Genomic DNA, 20,667 nt, shown 5'->3' on the forward strand with positions numbered 1-20,667 from the left:
TATCACAATACTATCAATTCCTTTTTCTGGGGTTTTCAACTGTTCATAGCTTGGTCTTTCTTGAGAAAATAGGCAATATTCTATACCACGTGGGTCTGGCTCTTTGCTTCTCTTCACTGTTATCACTGTTGGACTGTCAGCCTGAAGAATTGTTGTCTCCACCAACTGTGGAGAATGTCGTCTTTAGACTAAGAATTATGCTTGCTGCACCTAGAGCCATTCTGATGTATTTGTGTCACAAGTGCCAGATCTGGGAATATGGTATGGGAGACCATACTTGTACTGTACTCAGGCGGGCCCTTCCTGGAGGCAGCATGGTTTTGGTGGTCCTTATTCACTTAGGCTTTGTGCCATAACTCATACATCATGTGCTAATGCTAGCCAGTTAGGCTTTATTTGCTGTTTAGGAACCAGTGGTCTTATTCTACTTCTTCTGTGACTTAGTTTTGTCTTTGAATTTTATCCACAGTGCTTTCAAGCCCTCTGACATATCCAGGTTTCTTTGAGGTAATCTGGCAGGAGTCTTGGCATGGACAATTTTACTGAGGCAGGTTGGAAAAAAAATTGGTCTATAATGGGAAAGTAACCTTCGCTTTACTTTGATGTTATAGTAATATTGACAATAATGATACTTAAAACACATCCTGTCTCCCATTTTGTGTTTCAGGCTCTGGCCTTTCTGCATTATCTGCATTGCCACCTGGATTGCAGAAACATCGCCAAGTTCATCACGCGCTCATCCCTCATGGAAGAAGTGGAAGGTCCTCTGTTAGTGGCATTGTCGCCACTGTCTTTGGAGCTACAGGCTTCCTAGGGCGATATGTTGTCAATCGTTTAGGTAATATCCACAGAGTACCGATTAAGAGTTAATGTCTCTAGTATTTCTTCAGGTTACAGAATAGCCCTAGGTTTTTTTTTTTTAATCTTAAAAATTGAGCAGTTCTGTGTAATACCTGTGTGAAAAGTAGTGAAAACTGCCTAGTTTTATTTTAGGAAAATGCAGAAACTTTTGGATGTTGTTCAAGTCATTATGATAAATCCTTCCCTTTCATTTAGTTTTTTTTTTTTTTTTTTTTTTGAGTTCATGAGATGTAATTCTAAGAAGAGGTCAATCTCCTAGTTGATTCTTCTGTTGTCAGTTATATTCGGATATTCAGCAAAAATGTGTGCAGCAATATGGAATTTGATCAGAATTCGTTAGGATTGAAGTTACAGAGTTTTTTAATAATTCTTTCTCCTTTTTCCTTCCTTCCTTTCCCTTTTTTGGAAGGCAGAAATTTTTAGGTATTTTACTATGTTTGTAATATGTATTGATTGAAAAAATCTTTTGCTTTGTAAGTTTATTTGACTATCACTTTACCCAACTATTCAGGAACATCCTTGCTTAAGAATGTGTATGATACTATGTGTTGAGAAACTTCTGTGCTACTTTTAGCATAGAGCATTGCATTTTAGCATTGCAGGTGAATATTCAAATTACCTATATTCATTTATTGTGTTTTAATGTCAGTGAAGAAAGGAAATAACATACATTGAGAAGATTATCTCCTTAAAACTATGTAGTAATTTGATATAAATGAAAAGTTTTCTGAACACTTAGGTCGCATTGGCTCTCAAGTAATCATCCCCTATCGCTGTGATCAGTATGACCTCATGTATCTGCGGCCGATGGGTGACCTGGGGCAACTTCTCTTCTTAGTAAGTGTTTCACTTTGGCGTTTGATCAAACACAATACCATTGCTATACAAAGAAATCTGTTAATCATTCTCAAAGTCAGAACTCTAGCTATTTTTTAGCCTCTAAATGGTAGTAATTTGAAAGAACTCTGATAATACCTGTTTGCATGTGATCTCACCTCTTTCCCATTCAATTCTTTTTTTACAGGAGTGGGACTGTAAAGATAAAGACTCTATCCGAAGAGCCGTGGAACACAGCAATGTGGTCATTAATCTTGTTGGAAAGGAGTGGGAAACAAAGTAATTTTTTTTTTTTTTATGGCTAGATTTGCAACATGTGTTGGGCATTATAGCAATCTTTTGCAGCATGTTTACATTGCACAGTGAAGCTGATTTCTCATTGACCTCCCGTGCAGAGACAATACTAAAATCTTTTGCATAAAAGCGCTTCCATTTCTTTGAATGATTAACTGGAATTTTTCTTATGATATGCTCTTAGAAAGAACATGCTTTCCATAATTGTCTAATATCTTGCCCTGTCAGAGAGTTAGATTACTTTAAACTGCTTTTGTATGCTTTGCTGATGTTTGGTGCATGGTTTCCTATTTGTGATAGAGGTTTACAGATCTCTGAGCTTATGTTTGTGTTGTTACAAAAGTGGGCTTTCATCCTCTCACTTTGGCATACTGATGAATTACAAGCTAGTATAATAAACTGCAGTCAAGTTTCTATTATTCTCTGGCAAATGTTAATAAATGGGAATAGCCAGTGGAGCGTTTCTAAGGGTATGATGTCATTCCTTTTTGCGTAGATACTATTAGCATCTTACACAGTTTTGTTGTACTTATAATTTGCTGATCTTCTAAATAGTTCCTTTTTTAAATCCATGAAATATAATATTTATTTTAGGTTAAAAATACCTGTAATAATCTGCATTTTTTTTTGCATGCAAGTAAGTTTGCTTTATTTAAGTCTTTCTTAATGGAAAACTGTCAGAGTATGTACTCATTGACTGTGATTTGCCTTTATTTAGTACATATATGTGTGTGTATATAAATTAAAACTATATTCGTATATGTGTGTGTGTGTATATGCATGTATAATTTGTCTGTTATAACAGACAGAAAACAATATAGAGTTTAATCTACGTTTATAAGCCTAGTGCCTCTGTTGCCCACTTTGTGGACAGGCACTTGGTGTTGTCATCTGAAATTCTAATTTTTTTTTTTTCCTAAACTAGTATGTCTGTTGGCGAGCATCCATTTCAACTTAGTCTTGTCTAGTCAAGTGTCGTTTAACTTTTGGGAGACACTTTGATTTGGCATTCAAACTGTAGAGGCACTTTTATTCTGTTAAACTATTTAATCCTTTATTCCACTGTTGGAGTTTATAGCATAGCTTAATTCCTGAAGGGGAAAAAAAAAAAGTACAATCTATCTTGACTTTGATTTTGTACATCTGGCAAGGTTTGGGGTTTTTGTCTTTTTTCAGACTTTGGGATATGGGTAATGAGCTACAAACCAACCATGCTCTTTAGTAGAATACAAATAGAAAGTTTTAAACTCCTATTGCTATCAGGGTAGAAGTGAATGATATCAGTCATTAATTACATAGTTTCCATGTGTCATTCAGATATGTTTTTCATGTACACTTTCTTCCTTCAAATTTCGGGGCTTATGTGAAATATCTGGTTTATGTAAGGGAGGGCTCCTTGGTTAGTGAAACTCAGCTTTTCGAAGTTCAACAACAACAATAAAACAAACATTCATTGAAGGTTTTTTTTTAAAAAAAAACAAACAAAAAAATGATGCCCTTAACATGGAGGTGTTTGAACCCTGCCATAAAATTCTATGGGCAAAATATACGAACAGTGTAAGCAGAGGAAAAATAAAAAAAATAAAAATAAAAAAAAAAGGTGAGAAATGCAAATCAGTCAAAAGTGAAAGCCTGCCATCTAGTACTAATATACGGTCTCATCTTTGTATACAGTGTTGAGAAGTCCATAGCTACAGGAGAGATGTTGGTTCTTGTGTGTTTCTAAAATCTATTTTTGTGAGTGGAGGAGAAGTAATGGTTCCCAGGATCAGATTAGCTATTGATGGGTCTAAAATTAGCTTTTCTTTTAAGGCTTTTTTTAGACTAGAGGGATCTGAAGAGTTGTGAGAGTAGGTAAGGACAGAGACAGGCATTTGAACAAAATGACTGTTACTCAAAAGCAGATGTAGAAGATGTAACAAGGTGCTTACAAGGACAATGTTGAAACATGAGAAGTCAATTGTGCTTCTGTTTTCAAGCCTACTTCCCCTGCCTCTGTTTCCCACCCCCCTGCCCCATTCAGTCTTGAATTTGGGAGTTGTTGCCAGACTGTAGTGCCAGGTTTCTTGGAGACTGAGCTACTGTATTATTTTTGATGAGATGCCAAGCAAGATTACAGTTGAATCCCCTAATTTAGTCAACTTGAATGCCATAAACTGAAATCTTCCGCATAGTTTCCTTGAAGTCCCTTACAGCTGCTATGATACTGTTGTAATTGCTCCATCTATGTAAAGTCTTCCATTTGTTTTAGTACTTGCGAGTTCTTTAGTCTTTTTGTCCAGTGTCCAAATGTAGCCTCTGTCTGGGACTGCTCAGGATTCTTGAGTTCCTCTGTAATTGAAGATATCGACTCACATTTTAGTGTTGTGAAAATTGACAGCTTTACACAGAATTTAAAAAAGCAGAACTTCTTCAAAAATCTGTTTTCAGTTTGCAGGAATATTTGTTTGTCACAGATAAATGGGCAAGAGAGTTTTTCAGATTGATTTAATCTTAATAGAGGAAAAAAAAAGAGTTAATGTTATTGCCCTAACTGCAACTTTCTGTTGTATTTGATTTGCTGTCTGTTTTATTTTAGTAAGACTCAGTAAAGGAAGGTCACTAATGAAGGATGTCAAAATAGGTTTGTGAAATATGTTCCAGTGATAACTGAACAATGAGCGTATTGCTATTTGTTAGTTGTTTGGCAGCCAGTGTTGCTTTTAAATTAAAATTTTTATTTGTCTTATTTTAGAAACTTCAGTTTTGAAGATGAATTTGTAAATATTCCTAGAAGTATTGCCCAGGTAACTAGAGAAGCTGGTTTGGAAACACTTGTGCATATATCTCATCTGAATGCGAGCATGAAGAGTCCTTCCAAATACCTCAGAAGTAAAGTAAGTACGGAATTATTTTAAAAATCTCGATATGAATTTTCTCTACTAAAGAATCGTCCTCAACTAAAAATAGTTTGTGTGTGTTGTGGGTTTAAACTGTATGCTTCCTAAGCTACAAATCCTGGTTAATACTTCATCTTTGAAAAGAAGTTGATTGTCTATCCCTTAACACCCTTCCTTACTTGTATCCTTGAGTATGTTCAGCATTTACAATTACTGTCACTATGAGACTAGTTTGGTGATGGAATGGATTCTGAAATCAGTCCTAACATCAGTGATTGGACTAACCTAGCAAATGTAAGTAATTAGTTAAGACTAAAATGACTGCTGCAGTGACAAATTAGTTACACAGTTACGGGTCTTTTTGGTGGCTTTGTTATATGTTCCAGCACAAAAAAAGAAAAGATATGTCTTTTTTTAAATTTTAATTAGGAGGTATTAGTTTCTGGTATAGCTTTTTTCATACTTTTTTCCTCACTAGATGAATGCTGCCCCAGTTTCAGATTTTTTTAAGCCCATTGGTTTCTGTTGTTTTAGTTTGTAGCATGAACACAATTTTCAAAGCAGGGTTAAAATACGGTGTCCATTGCTGTGCAATGACTCTATATGCCATGACTCTAGTTAGACAGCAGATAGCTGCCTCTGATTTTTAAGTTGTACGTAAGCTGTTTTGGGAGTGTTCCAATAATATAATAGGGTTATAGTACAGCAGGGTTTCTGATTTCTTCCAAACCCTGGTTTCAGTTATGCCAGAGAGGTACTTGGAGCAACTGATAGGCTGGAGAAATATCTAGTACTTTCTTCACTTTTTGAGCTTAGTCATTTTAAACATGTAATTCTTCACTGCTGAAACTGTACTAAATCTCGTTTAGAAATTATCTACATGCTTATGGGACTTTGTGGGCTTTCTGTGAGACCTACTTCTTATCAAAACATTGCAAAGCTTGAATTGGTCAAATAGAAATAGTTTTGTGCTGCTGCCAGTATTGTTTCACTGAGTACTGTAGTCAAGATGTGCTAAGTTCCAAATGGGCATCCTTGTTTTGCCCTACTCAGATTGGTTTTAATTAACAACTGTTGCTTATGTTCATCTGAATTTAATGACAGGCAGTTGGAGAGAAAGCAGTGAAGGAAGAATTTCCAGATGTTATAATTTTGAAGCCGTCTGAGATGTTTGGGAGAGAGGACCGCTTTCTCAATCATTATGCAAGTACGTATTCTTGAAATATTCCTATTTACCTATATCTAGAGGAGAAAGGGCAAGATACGATTACTGTCTTTTCCAAAAGTAGGAAGGTGTATTTTTATTGGGAATACTGTTAGCTGTATTGCACACTGGGTAATGAAAATATAATAAATTTTTACTTTATGATGAAATGGTGGCTTCTGAATTCTAAGTTTCTTAATCTGCTTAGGCTAAATTTGATGATTTTCATGTATTATTACTGTTTATTTAGATTGTTCTATGCTGAGTTAAGATTTGAAATCTTCTCTCTCAACTGGGATTTTCACATTGGTAGTGCTGGAATGTAAAAATTGAGTTGTTCTTGGCTCATACAAAGCAACAATAATGGCTGTCAGGAGCCAAATTGCTAGATAACATAGAGGATGATTTGTTTCTGTCTCACAAAGTTGAGAGATCTCTGAACCATTCTGAAGCAGTAAACACAATTGTCAGATGTTTTTTGAATTAAAAAAATGAATGTTAGTTGAAAACAGAGGTACTGAAGTGGAGTAGTAGTGGTTTTGGGGTTTTTTTTCGGTTGTTTTGGGTTTGTTGTTGCTTTTTTCTCTCTCTCTCTCATTTATTTATTTATTTATTTTTAATTAAAATCATTGTTCAGGAAATATCCCTGCTGTAGGTGAAGTCTGAATTTGTTTTGCTACAGTGCAGCATGTCAGTTATTTTCAGAGGATTCAGCAGTTTTATTCTAAAGTTATATGTGTCTCTATTCAGACATGCGCTGGTTCGGTGGTGTACCTCTTATTTCTCTGGGAAAAAAAACAGTGAAGCAACCGATATATGTAAGTTTGACTAAAAAACAAAACGATCCTAAACCCACTCTCTCACATGTGAGAGAAAAAATACCTCTCCCCCCAAATCACTTCTAGAAGAAGGGTGTGTGTATACGTTCCTGTTTTCTAATGGTTATTTTCCCAATTTGCAGGTAGTTGATGTTGCAAAGGCAATTATTAATGCAATTAAGGATCCTGATGCTAAAGGAAAAACGTATGCCTTGGCTGGGTAGGTTACTTTTCTGATTCTAATCTGATTCTGATTTTTGGCATCATTTTTTTGGCATGCACATTTAATTTTTCCTTCTATGCATGCAGCCTGAGCTGCAATAAATCCACCTCCTTTTGGGGGGGAAAAATGAATCAAGCTGTTACTGCGAATACAATAATAGGCAGTGTTGGGGCCCTGTTGATCTTAATGTGCATACAAACAAATGCATATAAAGAAATGGGTCATCTTGAAAAATTTATTAGACAAACTAGATATGTGAAAGAAAGAGATTCAGTATGTGGGCAAATAGTTTGAGTTCAGCATGCCACAAGCTCCTTGGATGAGCAAGGAGCTTGTGGCAATGTTCAAGCAGAAGAAGGCTGTATACAGAATGTGGAAAAAAGGACAGGCCCCCTGGGAGAAATACAGGAATGTAGCCAGGGAATGCAGAGATGCGACAAGGAAGGCTAAGGCGCATTTGGAATTAAATCTGGCAAGGGCTGTTAAAAATAACAAGAAAAACTTCTTCAAATATATTAACAGCAAAAGGAAGATTGGGGAAAACATGGGTCTGCTGGTGAATGGGGTGGGCACCCTGGTTACGAATAACACAGAAAAAGCAGAGTTGCTGAATCCCTTCTTTGCTTCAGTGTTTACCAAGGGCAGTGCTTTAGAGTCCCAGGCCCTAGGGACAAGAGGAAAAGCCTGGAGAGAGGAAGACTTGCCCTGGGTAGAGGAAGATTGGGTCAGAGAGCACCTAGGGAAACTTGATACCCACACATCCATGGGCCCTGATGGGATGCACCCCAGAGTTCTGCGTGAGCTGGCAGATGTCATAGCTAAGCTGTCCTCCATCATCTTTGAAAGATCCTGGAGAACAGGGGAGGTGCCGGAGGACTGGAAGAAAACCAATGTCACGCCAGTCTTCAAAAAAGGCAAGAAGGAGGACCCAGGCAACTACAGGCCAGTGAGCCTCATCTCCGTCCCCGGAAAAGCAATGGAATGGCTCATACTGACCGTTGTCTCCAGGCACGTGGAGGACAATAAGGTGCTCAAGAGTAGTCAGCATGGATTCACCAAGGGGAAATCATGCTTGACTAACCTGAGAGCCTTTTATGATGGAATGACCAGCTGGATAGATGAGGGGAGGGCGTTGGGTGTCGTCTATCTCGACTTCACGAAGGCTTTTGACACCGTCCCTCACAACATCCTCCTGGGCAAGCTCTGGAAGTGTGGGATAGATGAGTTGGCAGTGAGGTGGATTAGGAACTGGCTGGCTGACAGAGCTCAGAGGGTGGTGATCAGCGCTGTAGAGTCTAGCTGGGGGCCTGTAGGTAGCGGTGTCCCCCAGGGGTGAGTCCTCGGTCCAGTCCTGTTCAATTTATTCATCAATGACCTGGATGAGGGCACAGAGTGTTCCCTCTGCAGTTTGGCGATGATACGAAACTGGGAGGAGTATGTGATACCCCAGAGGGCTGCACTGCCATCCAGAGGGACCTGGACAGACTGGACAACTGGGCGGTGAAAAAATCATGAAATTCAACAGGGCCAAGTGCAAGGTCCTGCACCTGGGGAGGAATAACCCCAGACACCAATACGGGTTGGGGACTGACCTTCTGGAGAGCAGCTCTGCAGAGAAGGACCTGGACATCATGGTGGACGACAAGTTGACCATGAGGCAGCAGTGACCCTCATGGCCAAGAAGGCCAATGGGATCCTGGGGTGCGTTAAGAAGAGTGTCTCCAGCAGGTCGAGGGAGGTGATCCTGCCCTTCTACTCAGCCCTGGTGAGGCCACATCTGGAGTATTATGTCTAGTTCTGGGCTCCACAGTATAAGAGGGATGTGGAGCTGCTGGAGAGATTCCAGCGCAGGGCCACAAGGATGATCAGGAGCCTGGAACATCTGCCCTATGAGGAGAGACTGAGGGAGCTGGACCTGTTCAGCCTGGAGAAGAGAAGGCTGACAGGGGATCTAATCAGTGTCTATGAGTACCTCAAGGGAGGCAGTGAGGAGGATGTGCTGGCTTCTTTTCACTAGTGGCCACCAACAGAACTAGAGGTAATGGCTACAAATTGAAACACCACAGGAACTCAAGGAAAAATTTCTTGAGAGTGCGGGTGGCAGAGCACTGGAACAGGCTGCCCAGAGAGGTTGTGGAGTCTCCTTCTCTGGAGATCTTCAAAACCCGCTTGGACGCAGTCCTATGCCACGTGCTCTTGGTGACCCTGCGTGTGCACGAGGGTTGGACTAGATGACCTCTAGAGGTCCCTCCGAATCTTAAGCATTCTATGATTCTATGATTCTGTGTCTGATGTTGAAGGATAAGTACCTGTTGGACATGGTTTAAAACTTACTTCCTGAACTTCTTAAAAGCTGATATTCATATTACAGAACTGAAGGATAAAATTCAGCCTATAGTAAGTATCATGTAGAAGAACTGAAAGAATAAACAAAACTTTAACAAACGTTTCCAGAATTTAAAAGCTGGGCCTCTCCTAATGGAGAAAGCTATAGCTTTGGAGAATATTCTGCCTAAAATGTGTGGAAAATGACCTGGAGTAAGAACAAATAGAGGCAGTAGGCCCTTTTGAATAGTCTGTGTATAAAAATTTCAAATAGAGTTGACTTTAAGAAAAAAATGGCATAGTAGAAGTCATGTTTTATGTTTATTGTTATTGCCATTGGAGTTTTTTTGGTTCAGTATATGTGGCAAAAGAAGCTTTATATGCATGGAAGAAAACAGCTGCTTGTTAGCCATGTTACAAATGATGCTAAACACTGCTCCTTTCTATTATATGCTTATCTTTGTGTCTTCCCCTCCTTTTACACTGGAAATATGTTTAGTGTCTGGAGTTTGCAAGAGGACTGTCAGCAACTTCATTGTTTTTTCCCAACTCATATTCTGTCACTCTTACAATAGCAGCACTTTGCTCCTGTGTTTGAGATGATTGCTGGTTAGTCTTTCACTTGATTTAGTACTTTAATTAAACTCTTGAGGATGAGGCTATGTGTGCTGGTGTAGTGGCTGCAAGTTTTCAACTTCTTGGGGGTCCTGCTGAATTCCTTTTTACTGAAAAACTGGTGAAGTAAGATGAAGAAGCCCACAAAAGTCTGAAAAAACTAAGAGCCATGATGAGGTTATTAAGTTACCTGAAGTTGCTTTCCCATCACTGGGATGGTGTAAAGTGTTGCCTTAAACAATAAGTGGAAACCAATGCTAGGCAGGCATTTAAGAAGACTTTTTATTGAAGGAAAAGATGCATATGGATCAGATGGGCACAACCAGTGTGGAAATGCACCTGACTTGGAAGACTTTCCAGCCAGCACAGATATGTTGGAATTAATTTTTTTGCATGACTGCTTTATTTTGTGTCGGCAAAATTGAGTGTGAATGAACATGTGCTCAAAGTATTTTTACCTGAGGAGGAGAGATACTTTTGGCTTTCTCACTTTGTCTAAGCAGAAGCAATTGTGCCAACTGCAGGAGAAATTGAGGGTTTGTTGCTAAGTAGAACCCTTCTTGCAGCCAATTGCAAGGGCAGCTGGCTAAACTTTGAATGTATTCTTACAGTTTTGAAATCTCTTTTTTTTTTGGGGGGGGAGGGAGCAGTACAGTTTGCAGAAGTCCAGGAGTTCAATACTTGCTCTCAGAAGTTTTATTAGAAAGGAATATTAATACCTTCTTTCTGATGATACTCTTTTAATGTAACTTCATAAATTCAAGTCTCACATGTTTTATAAACACTAAGAGCAACTTGGTAAGCAGTGCAAGTTCAGAAATCTTGAGTTGTCCTGTATATGTTCATCTAGCTTTGAGCATGTATTGTGCTAATTTAGCTTTTAAAAACAAAAGAAGCAAGTATGATTTGGGGTTTTGTCCCTTTTCTAACATCAACCAAATATTTTAGTTTGTGGTTGTGCTTTTTTTTTTTTTTTTTTTCTCTGAAGTACAACTTTACTGAAACCTCAGTTTGGGTGCCTGGAAGCTCAAACTTTGAAGTCACATCTTTTGTTTACCAAAATGAAATTCATGTTACTTGTATTACAGCCGTGAGATTCTGGAGTGGCTTCAAAAGTTTTGCATCTTTAAGCTATCTATGCCAGTGTGGTTACGTTCTTCTGGGGTTTGAGATCTTACAGTAATTCAGTGTCTCCAATTTAAAAATAAAATAAAATAAAAAAAAAAAACAGCAAAAAAGATGTGGTCTTATGCTCCAGTGTGACAACATAACTGTCATTTCATCGACACCTTCCACTTAGCTGAAAAGTCATAGCAGATTATTGGGAGAAAAACACTTCTGGTGTGCTTATTGCTGTTTTGATTATGAATAGCCAGATGGGATTTTGAAGGCCGAACTGCCAAGTGACATGTCAGAGCTCAGCAACATGTTCTGGGGTGTCATCATAAAGATTTTTCAGAATGTTCTGAAATACCAGCAAGTTGCCTTAAAAGCCAAGGGAGATTTTTCTGTCAGTTTAAGCCACATATAAAGTCAGTGCCAAGGCAAGGCCTTAACAGCAAAAGAATGGGAACTCCCATCCCAGTGATATATGTTTATCTACTGCAAGTAGGCAGAAAGCTTCATTGCTTCCCTTCCTCTTTTTTTTCTTTCTTCTTTTTTTTTTTTTTGAGGATGAATACATTCTTTCGGGGGAATTTATCTTTGTTTCTTCCTTTTGCCCTCAGAGGTAACACCATGTTCATAGTTAAGTGAATTGATTTCTTCGCTGCCATTTGTTACCAAATAAGGGATGTTCTGTTAACAAACCTTAAGTTCAGTCTTTGTTTTCTGACTTCCTTCTGTTGCAAGCTGCTGAATGAATTTCTACAAATTCAGTCCCGTTCCAGTGCTGAAAATCTAGTATTCAGAACTTGAGTCAGTCCGTGCATGGAGGAAGCACTTCAAAACTACTCTTTAAAAATATTCAGAATAAATTTAATTGTTAAAGCAATTTTGCAACTGATGAAGTATATTGTTGTGACCATTGTTACTGATGGTGAATGATATGTTTCTTTAACTTAATTTCTCTTTGTTTCAAACAGTATAGAATCTTTAGAACCAGAATTTGTTTCCCTTTTGTGAAGAAAATGACAAATCATTTAGAATAAAACAGGCCATTGATAGATGTATTTAAATATTTGCAGTAAGAGACAAAAAAAAAAAAACAGTGCTAGCCTGAAAAAGAAGAAAATAAAGAACAGCCTATACTGTTTATTGCTTTTTGGTTTGTTTGTTTGTTTTTCAGACCTAATCGATACCTCCTTTATGACTTGGTGGAGTACATCTATGCTGTTTCTTTTCGAACCTTTTTTCCATATCCACTTCCACGACCTCTTTATCAGTAAGTGGAGTTCTTTAAGAATTCATGAAGTAGCATTGAAATGTAAATAACTATTGCATTGTTCATTTAGTATTATCAATGTTATTATCAATATTGTAGTGTGGTGAAGCTGGCTTTTCCCTAAGTACTCATGATTTAAATTTGAGTCTTCTGCCCAACAAGAAGTCTGACTATTAGGAACCAGCGTGTTAAATGTGTGCTTGTAAAAGACTACTTAACAAAACTGTTTATTACAGAATTATTAGGTGGCATTGCTTTTGCTGAGTCAAGAAGTAAAAGGCCCCGAGTATAGACTATTACTAGAAAACTCAGTGAATTTTTGATAGTATCATAGAGAAAAATCTATGTGTATGCCATTAACTGTAGGCTCTGACAAATTTTATACAGCTGCTTAGTGTATTGCTACTGTCAGCTGTTCTTCCTTTTTGTTGAACACTACAGTCCTGGAAGCAGAAATAGTATAAGGATGTGTATGTATCTTGGCTGTTTTAGTAAAGTCCTTTGATTTAAACCAGTGGTGGTGGTAATTTTGTACTGAGATAGAGGACCTGAGGAGTTCAGCAACACAGCTGTGAATCCACATTTCTTTGTCCCCCATGGTATGAGGATACTAACATCTTTAGGAGATAGTAATGAGTGTAAGTTAGAGAAAGGTGTAGTACCATTTGAGATGACCACCGTAGATGTGTTGTGAAGGCTCAGCTTCCACACACTGAGTGTGATCTGCAGTTGTAAATCTTGCGCACCGAAGGCGCTGGAATGGTAAGTGACTGATTGCTAAACCATTACTAGTGAGTAATAGTGCATTAAAATATGCAGTATAAATCTGAGCCTGGGCATATTTGTTCTGGTGTAATCAGACATCCTTTTGAAGAGCTACCTTCAGCACTAAACACCATTTCAAAACTTACCCTTTGCACTGTTGAGATGTGGTAGTGTTTGGGTGGTGATCCTGCTTCGTTTCAGTACAACGTAAGCTAAAAAGATCAAATGTGTAAGAACACTCTTGCAGATATTCTAGTGGGTCTTCACATTGCATTTATGTAACTGGTGATGAATAATACTAGAACAACATCTTAAAACTGTTGCAACTGTTCCTGAAGAAATTAGCCATAGACACATTGTTAACTTAGCTCATGGCTAAGCTTGTTTAAAAGTAATAATGTTTACTATTCTTATTAGTTTACCTTCCCCTTAGTTTAACCCACTAAGAAAAATTCTGTCCTAAGTAATATTTTCTTATTTTTGAGGAAAAATGCATCTAAGACTTGCAAATCTAGCTCTGTTTATGTGCAGTAACTTTATTATCTGAGCTCCTAGCCTGCCACATGAGCCCTTCTGTAAGATACACTACCTTATATAATGTTCATCAAGAGACACTGAGGAAAAAAAATATATTTTTTTTCAGCCAGATTTACTTACTTAGAAAAGAAGTTTCATTTCTGGAAACTACACATACTCTGATCTTCATCCTTTTTATAGATGAAGGTTGCTCTATATTCCATCATCTTATCTGTTGGCTGTTACATTATTTAGTTGTCGGCAAGTATTTTTTTCCATGGAGGCAATAAATCAAAGTTTGTGACTAAGTGGGTTACTGCCTATGCTACTAGGAAGCAGAATTTAGAGCAGAGGTGCGGGCAAGACTGAACCTTATAGTGTGGGGGAAATTGAAAATGGAGGTTTACTTTCCACATCCACTAAGACACAGTTATTTCCAAGTATCTGCTCATCCATTCCCTTCAGAAGGGGAAGAATGGGGATTGGAGGAATTTGGTGGGAAAGTTATAGTTTCCAGAAACACAGTTAAGAATTTGCCTATTTGCTTGTTAGTAGCTTTAATTATTTTTTAGTTTAGAAGAGGAGCTCTGAAACCACCCCTTGCTCACTCTGAGCAAGTTGAGTCTGCTCACTCTGAGCAAGTTGAGTCTGAAATGCTCTTCTGTGCGCCTGCATAATGACTATAGCTCTATAATACTCTTTTTGATTGCAGCTTAATTGCAAGATGCTTTGAGATTAATCCATTTGAACCATGGTTAACACGAGATAAAGTGGATCGGGTAAGTGTAGAACAGTCATAAAGTTATTCTTGGGAATATTTTGCTGTGTGCTTGTAACCTCTACTTAAGTTTGCAGTTCAGGGAGTGCTGAAATACATACACATGTTGCAGAATTCCAGTCAATTCATTGGATAGAATTTTATTATGAAGAATTGCTTTCAGACTATGTGAGCATTGTACAACAACTTACATTTTTCAATATATTTGTATGTCACTTTCCTCAAAAATGGTTGTTTTTTGCCTTACTGTTACTTCAGCTACTCTCCTGCAATGTCACGACTATCTGTCCAAACCTACTGCGCTGCACTGTCAAAGCAGTCTGGAGAGTCTTCTGTGGTAGTCCTGCAAAGAGCAGAAAACACAGACTAACTTTTTATTATAATTATTTATTATTTATTTTAATTTAGGGTGTCATTAGGATGCAGTCATTTGTTAACTTTCTTTAAATATATCTAATAGGTTTGAAACAACTGGTGGGAAGGTTATAGAGCAAAAAGTAACATAGTATGGGAGGGATTATCCTTCCAGATATTAAAACTGCTCAAGACTGATTGCTTTTTCAAAAACAAAAACAGCCCCAAACAAGTGGGGAAAAAAAAACAAAAACAAAACAAACAAACAAACCCCGCCCAGAAAAGTCGAAGTAGAGATCCAATGTGCAGCTAATTTTTTCTTTCATTTTTGTTCCTTCCCTGGGGATGAATGCTTCCCCCTTGAAAGAACTGTTGAGTTTAGGTACCTCTGGCTGCATTCAGATGAATAGCATTGTGCTTGTATTATCGAGATAATGGAATTATAACAACTCTTACTGCACTGGTTACAGCCAAAATTCATACTTACCATTAGACTCCATAACTAACGAAGCAGTTACAGCTTCATGTTTATTGCTTACTTCTTAAAATGTGTTATTAGTAGAGTATGTGGACAAATAAGCTGCAGGAAACATACTGCAAGTAAAGAAGTAGTAGCTTTAACAAGTATTAAGGTCAAAACCTGGCTTATATGCAGTTTAGCAAAAGTTGAGTTGTGCACTTTGAAACTTGTATGCTACACGTGCTGTTCTCTGAAACTTGAAGGTACTTTCTCACAGAGTTGTAGTTTTAATGTCTTCTGTTATGGTGCAGTATCATTAGCCTGTTGTGTTCTGATCGTCCCAAATTTTATTAGAGACATGGTAATACTGTGAGTCTGTTGGAACTTGATCCTGTTCATAGGGCTATTTATTGAATAAGCAAGTAACTTCTATGTTTAAATTTCACCTAGGAAAATTTCACCTACAACAGACTAGGAAACGTCAGTTGTAGTCTGTTGTAAAACATTTTGAAAAACATGTGCAGTAAGTATAGTAAAAAATAAGTTTTATTAATGATCTAGCACAAAGCTTTTTTTAAAAATCACTGACCTTTTCCATGCAAGAGAGAATTGCTGCCATCACTCTGACTGTAGACAGACCCAATTTGTAGAAGTAACATCTTCTGAAAACTTTTGACTGCCTTGTATTTTATAGAGTAATAAATACTTAATAGAAGAAATCTGCACCAGTCTCTTAAAACTATTGTAATTCAAGTACAGCATAAGTTACTTTTGTGTCAGATTCTTAGTGCCTTTCGTCTTCAAATAATCTGCACAAAATCAGATGTGATTGATTTAAGACCTTTCAGGGAATAATACTGTAAGAGGGACCCCAGTTCCCTAAGATACAGATCATGTATGTTGAAAATATGGTAATAAAAATAAATATATATATTTTACTGTAACAGTAGCCTGTTCTAAACTTTAAACTGAGTAAAGCAACATGTCAAAAACCTATCCTGAAGGCTCCTGCAGATTATTGATGATAACTTTTTGGTGCAGGTTGTGGAGGAGCCAATGAGGAAAGGTGGGCTACTGGACCTGGTACTAACAAATAGAGAGGGACTTGTTGGAGATGTGAAGGTGGGGGGTAGCATTGGCGTTGGATCATGAGTTAGTGGAGTTCAGGATCCAGCGAAGAGGAAGCAGGGCTGTAAGTAGCCTTGCAACCATGGACTTCAGGAGGGCCAACTCTTGACCTCCTCAGAGACCTACTTGGAAGAATCCCATGGGCTAGGGCCCTAGAAAGGAGGGGGTCCCATGAGAGCTGGTTAGTGTTCATTCAAGCATCACTTCCTCCAAGTTCAAGATTGGTGCATCCCTATGAGTTAGAAATCAGGCAGGGTGGGCAAGAGGCCTGAATGGATGAGCAAGGAGCACCTGGCAAAACACAAACAGAAGAAGACAGTATACAGAATGTGGAAAAAAGGACAGGCACCTTGGGAGGAATATAGGAATGTTGTCAGGGGATGCAGGAATGGGACAAGGAAGGCTAAGGCGCATTTGGAATTAAATCTGGCAAGGGCTGTTAAAAATAACAAGAAAAACTTCTTCAAATATATTAACAGCAAAAGGAAGATTGGGGAAAACATGGGTCTGCTGGTGAATGGGGTGGGCACCCTGGTTACGAATAACACAGAAAAAGCAGAGTTGCTGAATCCCTTCTTTGCTTCAGTGTTTACCAAGGGCAGTGCTTTAGAGTCCCAGGCCCTAGGGACAAGAGGAAAAGCCTGGAGAGAGGAAGACTTGCCCTGGGTAGAGGAAGATTGGGTCAGAGAGCACCTAGGGAAACTTGATACCCACACATCCATGGGCCCTGATGGGATGCACCCCAGAGTTCTGCGTGAGCTGGCAGATGTCATAGCTAAGCTGTCCTCCATCATCTTTGAAAGATCCTGGAGAACAGGGGAGGTGCCGGAGGACTGGAAGAAAACCAATGTCACGCCAGTCTTCAAAAAAGGCAAGAAGGAGGACCCAGGCAACTACAGGCCAGTGAGCCTCACCTTCGTCCCCGGAAAAGCGATGGAATGGCTCATACTGACCGTTGTCTCCAGGCACGTGGAGGACAATAAGGTGCTCAAGAGTAGTCAGCATGGATTCACCAAGGGGAAGTCATGCTTGACTAACCTGAGAGCCTTTTATGATGGAATGACCAGCTGGATAGATGAGGGGAGGGCGTTGGGTGTCGTCTATCTTGACTTCACCAAGGCTTTTGACACTGTCCCTCACAACATCCTCCTGGGCAAGCTCTGGAAGTGTGGGATAGATGAGTGGACAGTGAGGTGGATTAGGAACTGGCTGGCTGACAGAGCTCAGAGGGTGGTGATCAGCGCTGTAGAGTCTAGCTGGGGGCCTGTAGGTAGCGGTGTCCCCCAGGGGTGAGTCCTCGGTCCAGTCCTGTTCAATTTATTCATCAATGACCTGGATGAGGGCACAGAGTGTTCCCTCTGCAGTTTGGCGATGATACGAAACTGGGAGGAGTATGTGATACCCCAGAGGGCTGCACTGCCATCCAGAGGGACCTGGACAGACTGGACAACTGGGCGGTGAAAAAATCATGAAATTCAACAGGGCCAAGTGCAAGGTCCTGCACCTGGGGAGGAATAACCCCAGACACCAATACGGGTTGGGGACTGACCTTCTGGAGAGCAGCTCTGCAGAGAAGGACCTGGGCATCATGGTGGACGACAAGTTGACCATGAGGCAGCAGTGGCCCGCATGGCCAAGAAGGCCAATGGGATCCTGGGGTGCGTTAAGAAGAGTGTCTCCAGCAGGTCGAGGGAGGTGATCCTGCCCCTCTCCTCAGCCCTGGTGAGGCCACATCTGGAGTATTGTGTCTAGTTCTGGGCTCCACAGTATAAGAGGGATGTGGAGCTGCTGGAGAGAGTCCAGCGCAGGGCTACAAAGATGATCAGGGACCTGGAACATCTGTCCTATGAGGAGAGACTGAGGGAGCTGGACCTGTTCAGCCTGGAGAAGAGAAGGCTGAGAGGAGACCTGATCAGTGTCTATAAGTACCTCAAGGGAGGGAGTGAGGAGGATGGTGCTGGCCTCTTTTCACTGGTGGCCACCGACAGAACTAGAGGTAATGGCCACAAATTGAAACAGCAAAAGTTCCACAGGAACTCAAGGAAAAATTTCTTGAGAGTGCGGGTGGCAGAGCACTGGAACAGGCTGCCCAGAGAGGTTGTGGAGTCTCCTTCTCTGGAGATCTTCAACACCCGCTTGGATGCAATCCTATGCCATGTGCTCTTGGTGACCCTGCGTGTGCACAAGGGTTGGACTAGATGACCTCTAGAGGTCCCTTCCAACCTTAAGCATTCTATGATTCTGTGAAAGTGTGAGTTCATTTAGCTTGACTTTTCTTGACAAATTAAAATAGTTATTATTTATATGTTTGCAGTTCACATATGCTTTTATCCGTTTGACCTACATTTCCTGATAATGTTTAGATAAAATGAAGAAAGCTTTTGCATCTATTGCAGCTCATTTCCCAGTCCTCCCTTTTTTTTTATGATATTGAAGTAGATTGGGTGTTAAATATCTCTGAAAATGTGCCCATACTTCTGCAGAGACATGTGGAATAGTTCCTTCTTCCCAAGAAAAATAAGAAAACACACAAAATAATGGTCAAGGATTTTACCATTAGCTAGTTGAGCCCACATTTGTTTTTGAGAATCATTTTGGGTACAAGATTTTGCGGTGTGTTGTACTGTAGGATTTTTCTGGGGGGAAACCTTTAACCTCAGCAGCCTTTTTTAAATTAAATGTTTCAAATAAAAATCTAGGTAATTGCATTTGAATCTTCCAGGACCTGTCATTTGCAGAAAATTTTTACATATGTTTAAATTTTTTTTAGCACTTGTCATTTTCATAAAAGAAAAAAGTGATCCCAGGTATATAGCATTTTGTAATATGTTCATAACTGCATTGACTATAACATTTTTCATTCTGTCAACTGACTTCTCCTCTCTCTATCTGTGTCTCTTTTTTTTTTTTTTTTTTCTTTTTTTAAAGTTTCACACAACTGACATGACATTTCCTGATCTCCCTGGTCTGGAGGATCTGGGTATTCAAGCAACACCTCTAGAACAAAAAGCAATTGAAGTTCTGCGCCGTCACCGTAGATTCCGCTGGTTGGAGGCTGAGCTAGAGGAATCAAAACCAGCAAAGACTTATCCCATGTAACAGTTGCCAAGGTTACTCATGCTTCCTAAACTGCTTCCCTGTAACCTAGTTTGAAGAACTGTGTACACACTGAGTAAAATCTGTTAATCACGTAAACTATATTTCACTAGTGTTACTGTCTCATTTTTAATTATGGAAGAATCTCAGTGATGTGTTGTAGTTTTCTTTTTAAAAGTCATGAAAGCAAATTTGCATGTTGCTTCACAGTTTGTGAGAGGGCAATATGTTACACTCTATAGACAGTTTCTCACTATCCTCTCAAAACAAGCTGTTCATTAGGTTTTCGTAAGTGCTCTCCTTAAGTGATTTGAAGAACAGTACAGTTCAAAATGATGAGGTCTGAAAGATGCCTTTTCTGATAGGTAGAGCCAGTACTGCTGCCTATTCAGATTATCACATGTGAAATAAAACCATTTTCTTAGTTACTGTTGACTTTTTTGAGCTTTGTTTTCTATCTGCCCTAAGATGAATTATTGTAAAAAGTACCAGATAAAATAGCATATGCTGTTTCTAAAATCAAAAAAGGTGGATTAGACAGGCAAAAAGTTATATGCAAACTTCCTATCAGGTGGTGTCTTGTGACAGTTCTGTTTGCTGTGGCTGTTAGACATGCGGAAATGTGTCATTTATCCCACTTTTGAATTTGAGAATTCCATTATTTTGAGATGCTCCTGGCTTTTGTGTAGAGGCATTGCCTTGATTTTTTGGCAGGAGGAATGACCATAATAATGATAATAATTATTATTTAAAGACCAAAGGAGGAACCTTGCCTGAATTTGACATAATACTTCACTTTCTATTTGGTTAAATTTTGGTTAAATTTTGACAAGGGCACTATAAAGGGTGGTGCAGCTTAAAGCAGAGTAACAGTTGTGCACTAGACTGAGGAGGTATTTAGGTTCTTTATTTTCAGTGCAATGCTCTGATGACTCCAAGAAAAGAGAAGAAATTCCTTGAATCAAGGGGGCTTTTAGTTTTATGAGAAGGCCAAGTTGCATTGACAGAAGGAGCTGAGATAGGTGAGAAACCTGGTTTTAATTGGGCCTGGGAGAAGGGGTACAGTGAGTGACAGAATATCTTGTTTTCTCTGTCAAGTTGCCTATTATTTGTCTCTGTTGGTTGTGACAT

General features: G+C 39.1%; 1 protein-coding gene across 2 annotated transcripts; it reads left to right on the forward strand.

Moving 5' to 3' along the window:
* Positions 1-698: 698 nt before the first annotated feature.
* NDUFA9 (NADH:ubiquinone oxidoreductase subunit A9) lies at positions 699-19,640 on the forward strand. Of its 2 annotated transcripts, none has more exons than XM_088523351.1 (10): positions 699-838; positions 1,585-1,698; positions 1,886-1,977; positions 4,727-4,868; positions 5,976-6,078; positions 6,826-6,893; positions 7,037-7,113; positions 12,344-12,439; positions 14,433-14,499; positions 19,369-19,640. In XM_088523351.1, the coding sequence occupies exons 2-10, from the start codon at positions 1,654-1,656 to the stop codon at positions 19,537-19,539; spliced, it is 861 nt and encodes a 286-aa protein (XP_088379477.1). In that variant the 5' UTR covers positions 699-838; positions 1,585-1,653; the 3' UTR covers positions 19,540-19,640. The 2 variants fall into 2 exon arrangements, with proteins under 2 accessions (XP_088379477.1, XP_010223608.2); XM_010225306.2 differs by having other exon boundaries at positions 704-838; positions 1,601-1,698.
* Positions 19,641-20,667: the final 1,027 nt, after the last annotated feature.

The sequence above is a fragment of the Tinamus guttatus genome, unplaced genomic scaffold (genome assembly GCF_059628265.1).
Source record: "Tinamus guttatus ecotype Peru unplaced genomic scaffold, ASM5962826v1 Tinamus_guttatus_pri_ptg000182l, whole genome shotgun sequence".
In the NCBI taxonomy this organism is placed as follows: domain Eukaryota; kingdom Metazoa; phylum Chordata; class Aves; order Tinamiformes; family Tinamidae; genus Tinamus; species Tinamus guttatus.

Coding starts and splice junctions, on each gene's coding strand:
- NDUFA9 (XM_088523351.1), top strand. CDS start 1,654: ATGTATCTGCGGCCGATGGGTGACCTGGGGCAACTTCTCTTCTTA. Junction 1,978..4,726: donor GGAAAGGAGTGGGAAACAAA/GTAATTTTTTTT, acceptor GTCTTATTTTAG/AAACTTCAGTTTTGAAGATG. Junction 7,114..12,343: donor AAAACGTATGCCTTGGCTGG/GTAGGTTACTTT, acceptor TTTGTTTTTCAG/ACCTAATCGATACCTCCTTT.